This window comes from Neophocaena asiaeorientalis, unplaced genomic scaffold, assembly GCF_003031525.2.
Source record: "Neophocaena asiaeorientalis asiaeorientalis breed wild unplaced genomic scaffold, Neophocaena_asiaeorientalis_V1.1 scaffold165, whole genome shotgun sequence".
NCBI lineage: Eukaryota > Metazoa > Chordata > Mammalia > Artiodactyla > Phocoenidae > Neophocaena > Neophocaena asiaeorientalis.
In genome coordinates this window covers 911,675-917,348 of record NW_020173918.1, presented here as the reverse complement: position 1 = coordinate 917,348, position 5,674 = coordinate 911,675, and the positions used below count along the sequence as shown (strand labels likewise).

General features: G+C 40.3%; 1 protein-coding gene across 2 annotated transcripts in view; it reads left to right on the top strand.

The window, feature by feature from the left end:
• The window catches only part of DCDC2 (doublecortin domain containing 2), a 158,410-nt gene that overhangs the window by 3,263 nt on the left and 149,473 nt on the right, over positions 1-5,674 (top strand). For both annotated transcript variants that reach the window (XM_024751994.1, XM_024751993.1), the window contains one exon: positions 1,601-1,655. In XM_024751994.1, the coding sequence (XP_024607762.1) occupies positions 1,601-1,655 (55 nt within the window). The remainder of the gene's footprint in view (positions 1-1,600; positions 1,656-5,674) is intronic.

The following is a 5,674-nucleotide window of genomic DNA, read 5'->3' as shown; positions in this document are numbered from 1 at the left end:
TATATATATATATATATATTTATTTATGTAAAAGAGATTTGCATGGTTATTTTTGCTTTTAACTCACACACAAAAACCCTGAGTTTGTTATAACAGTGTCCATGGTTAAGTTTCCATGCTGACAGATGAATATTTATTTGTGTTAAAGTGGTAGTATCTATGGTTATAATGATAGAAGCCAAGAAGATTTAAATGCTGAATATATTTGAAGCTTTGCAGTTTTAAGTTTATATAACAAATGAAGAAACTGGCAGAACAAAAGAAAGCCCAAAAGATATTGAGGGTAATTCATGCCATGTAGACCCTAATTGATGTTGGGGAAGATAACAATGGTGGAAAAATATTTTTCAAATGAAAATGATCAACTTTGTTCTTATATATCTTTTACTCATGCTTCTTCTAATATTTTTGAAACGGTGATTAAACTTCAGGTAGCTATTAAACCTTTACTTTATAGCAGAGAATTCTAGAGATTGTTATTTTCCCCAGAGTTTTCCTTATGCATTTTGGGACATTGACTCTACTACATGTGGACCTGAAATCACTTTCCTGCACATGACAGTTAGAATGTTTTATTGTTATGTCAGAAATCAGTCCCTGAAGATTTCCAAAAGACCCATCTTATTGTTAAGCGGAGGGAGAATTTTCACTGTCTTGTATAATACTGTTTATGTAAGAGAAATACATGATAATTTGCAGAGGTATGGATTAAGTAAAGCGTTCTATCCAAAAAACAACAAAATAAAACATAGCCAAAATTAATTCTAATATGAACTTTTGTGGCAACTCAGCAATTATGGTAGTTGAGGTAGAGAATGTATCTATCTTTCTATCTATGGTTATAAATTAAATCCTAGATTTATATTTATTTTTAATATTAAAACATTTATTTAGCACCTTCTATGTATGAAGCACAGTGGAACGAGATCACAGTGATGGACAGATAGCTTGAAGTGGACAAAGGTATAAAGTTTTTAGGTTGTGCTTATGCTATAGCTAAAGAATGATCACTAGTTAATATATGTAGCAAATAGTAATGGAATAATAGGGGTCTCCAGAGGTTAACTAGTTTACCCATCTGTATTTTAGCCGAAACAGTGCCTAAACCATCCATCCCACATGGCTGAGCATTTCTGGATCATTAAAGTGCTCTCCCAGGAAAAAAGATTTCCCAGCTTTTCACAGTTGTTACTCTAATGCATGGGATCAGTACTACTTTCTTTGGCCTAAAGTCTGTGATTAATAGAACTAACTGTTAAGCAGCTTTACACACAAACCACTCTTTATATCAAAATTGCTATAAAAATAAGAAATACCATATATATAGTAAGTAGCTGACCATTGTGGGGAAAAATGTTCCCCAATGGGAGTATGTATTTCTAAGACTTCAATTTCATTGAAGTTTAGCATGGACATGTGTCAGCCCTGAAAGCAGTTCCTGTTATTATAATGGCTTTTAATTAGTAGCTATTGATTTTTACTTTAGGCTTAAGTATTTCCTATGGCTAGCTTTATATTTTAATGATTTTTAAAAAGGCAATTTACATAGCTGATTCAAAAGTAATAAAAAAAGCCCTTCTTGTTTTTTTTTTTCCCCCAGTTACTTGGACATAGGAGAAATCAAGAAAAGACCGATGGAAGTTGTGAATACAGAGGTAATGCAAATAATAGTAACAGTGCTGCTTTGTGTTTCTTATGTTATGTCTTAGAGATTTGGAAGACATTCTAATCGAGATAAATTGTCTAATGTATATAAACAGGACATTAGATGTTTTAAGGCAAAGATAACCCTTTCTGTGGATCATTATCAGAAACAGACCGAGTAGGTATCCTCAGATGTGTAGGACTAGACACAACATGCTCTTATTCTCCCATTTTCTAGCTGCGTGTTCTCTGGTTGAAACCCATAGGGATTTTCCCTGTCAAGTGAGAAGAGATTCTGAGCACCGTGATACCAACCTTTGCCAAAACTACATCCCCTGTCCTGACTTGCTTCTGACAGTCCAATGTCTGAAATGGCCGGGATCACTCTGACTGGCCCTGAGGCTTTCAAAGGAGCCTGTTAAGACTTCCTGTGATATCAGGAAAACACCTCCATGTTAACTTGCATTAAAGTTCACTTGAGCGTGGTCACCAGAAGCTTGCATGAAGACTGGCAATGAGTCTTGTGACATAGATATTCATTCCACTATGTTCCACATAGCATCTGGATCCCTAGTGGAATCGTCTCTAGTGGGTATTCTATAGGATGTATTCCTTAGTTTATGGATGAAAAAATAGATTAAAAACAAAATTAAGGCAACAGCCTTAAACGTCCCAGTGAGACAGGGAAAATGATAGTTAAACCCAGATTGGGATTCTGTTCACCAGCCAGACTTGCCCTCCTCCCATTTGGACCCCACAGAGTCAAGTGCTCCCAGTGGGTGTGTCCTGCCAGTGAAGAAATGATGAACAGGAAAGGAGTTTTTCCTCATTTGTAGTGCAGAGCCCCAGGGAGACCCCTCAGCTCTGGCCATTTCCTCCCGTGCTGGGTTTATGCCCAACAGGAACAAATGGGTCCCTCTAGGAAAAAAAAAATAAAACTACGTAAGAAAAAATTTTAATTGTGCGGTATTTTTAATAACGTGACATTAAATTCATCATTCAAATAATTTGTGGGAAAACGTGGTAATCCCAGACATTATTTAAAATATTATTGTTTGTATTTTTGATTTTCAGTGTATGAAAAGTTGATAATGTATGAAAGTGATAAGATTTATAGCTTAACGTAGACAAAAATATAAATTTTTCAGGTGGTGCTTATGTTACGGGTAAAGAATGACTGCTAGTTAGTATCTGTAACAAGTAGTAAGAAAAGACATTAGTGTATTAGTTCTGGATATAATATTGTTTGAAGGACACACAATCGCTTGAAGTAAGCTATCAATACCTTTCTTGAAGTTAGTGACTGAAGCCAAATTTCTGCAGTAGGATTTGAAATGTGTGAATTCCAAAAAAATTACAAGTGTATATTTACTCTGGATTCCAGTGTCTTTGATGAAGACATTGGGTCTGGCAAATTGCAAGAGGTGTGCAAAAAATTTTTGGAATATACTTAAAAGAAAAAGATTGGGCTTCCCTGGTGGCGCAGTGGTTGAGAGTCCACCTGCCGATGCAGGGGACATGGGTTCGTGCCCTGGTCTGGGAGGATCCCACATGCCACAGAGCGGCTGGGCCCGTGAGCCATGGCCGCTGAGGCTGCGCATCGGATCCTGTGCTCCGCAACGGGAGAGGCCACAACAGTGAGAGGCCTGCGTGCCGCAAAAACAAAACAAAACAAAACATTAGCCTTAACGAAAGAAGCATTCACAAGGACTCTAGTGAATTTAATTTGCTAATTGTTCTTCCGCTTTGGAGCAGTAACTATTGATTTCTCTTTACTTGGGGCCTGTGCACGGGCCACACCGACAAGGTTCTGATTTATGAATGCACGTCTTACATGTGACAAATCCACCCCTTATCTCCAACTAGAAGACAGCATCTCTCCCTCTTCTAGAACACTGTATCTCTCGCACTTTACTTCTTACTGGTGATTCCTGCCCCTTCTCATTTGCTCTAACTGCATGGATCCTGCTGTAGCCTTTCATTTCTTCTCAGTCCTTTCCCTCGCAGTCTTCCAAAGGGGATCATTTTGGGGATGCAGAGCAGGTGGGAGGAGGTGGTGAGAAACTGTTCTGTTTGTCCGTGACCTTCAGCACTTTCCCTCATCCACCCAAGCCCCACTCTCCCACTTTTGTCCCCCTCAACCTTCCCTCCCAGTCTAGACAGCAGTGTATTTACTTCCCTCACTTTGCATTTCCAGTCTTTTCCTTTTTGGCCGTGCGGCGCGGCATGCAGAATCTTAGCTCCCCGACCAGGCATCAAACCTGTGCCCCTTGCAGTGGAAGTGAGGAGTCCTAACCACTGGGCCAGGGGAGTCCCTTGCATTTCCAGTCTTGATCTTCAACACAGACACCTTCCTCCCCTAAGTCCACACCATGACCACACGCAAAGCCTGCTTTGAACAAGGGGACCCCTGTTTTCATTGCCAGCAAGGGAGAGTTTTGGGTTATGGGCATCCCAAATAGGAACTCTGAATGCATTTTCCCATAGAGATATCACTTTCTCTGTTGGTTCTGCAGTCTTCTTGATGCTGTTTTAGGTGGAGCACAAGTCAGAAAGGCTTTTGTAGACTGAGCTGAGAACCTCACTTTTGTGTGTGTAGTTCTTACTGGGCAGAAATACCTCTCTCTTTTTCACAAGTGATTAACCATCAGACTTTTAGAATTCCACAAGTTTATAAGATAGAGGACAATCTATGTTCAAAATTTGAGAACAAACTTGACAGACACTGGCCTTTCACTATTTCCCCTGCATTGGCAGGCGGACTCTCAACCACTGCACCACCAGGGAAGCCCCAGATTCTGTTTTCTTGATCTAAGGTGGTGATTTCCTTTCAACATTTGTGTCTACTGAGAAAAGAGTGCACACCTGGTAAAATACTGTTGATGTCTGCTATTCTTTGGAGGAAGATAACACATCTTTCTCCCAATCACAGAAATAATTTTGAAGTGGGAACATGAATACATAGAATTGGAGAGTTTAGAGTTGTTTCAGAGAAGAAATTTCAATGCAGTAGTAGCACAAACAATGTCTATTCAAAGATGTTTCAATATGAAGAGTTAGTAAAATTACCTATTCATCAAAACTGGGCACATTTCCCTCAAATCTGACGTATTTCATATTGTTTAAGTTTTCAGTGTTGGGGTTACCTAATGAAAGCCACCACATTGAGGTAGATGATTCAGTTTTTCTAATTGCTTGAAGCATATTAATTCTGATTATTCACAATGCACGTTATAACAGAAGGACTTTTGCCGTTTGTTGGGGTTTTGTAGGACGTGTGGCGTTGGGTCCCACAGCTGTGGCTAGGTTTTCGCATGTGGTAGGAAACCCAGCCAGTGGGTGCTGGGGGTCAGCAGCATTCCTTTCGTCCTCCCGGAGCACCCCCCGCCCAAGTCCATAATACAGTTTACTTGTTCTTTAGACAGTTAATAGTGTAGACGCAGTGGTATCCACTTGCTGACTGCAGGTCACGTAACGAGAATGGGCATGTCATCTTGACGTTCCAGGTTCTGCTGTGGTTTCTGTCATTGCCCTTCTGTGCCATGAAACTCATCTTGGAAGAAACACTGAAAGGACAGCTAGTCCTATTCCTCTTCTTCTTTGTAGCCACGTCAGCAGGACAGACAAAGGCAGAACTCTAACGCATCTGTTCCACTAACCTGAAAGAAGTACGTCGTCTTATGTGGCCAACACTTTTTGCAGCAGGAGGAAGGGGGAGGGGAAGCGGAGGAAAGACAGAGAAGAAAAAGGAGATGGGAGAAAGAAAAGCAAAATGGTGACTGTGGTTTGCACCTGCTCCAAAGTTGGGCTGCTCTGTGGGCTCTGAGCCCTTCCTTACCTCTCGACACCAGGTCTTGCTCTTAATAACATCCAGATAAAGAGACCTTCTAGGCCCCCCCTTGGACTCCTGCCTCTATTCCCCAGTCATTGTGTTGAGCTATATTTTCATCTTTCTTCCCGCTTTCCCTGCATTGGTGATCTTTTTTTTTTTTTTTTTTTTTTTTGGGTTTGGGGGCCTCTCCCTTTTGTG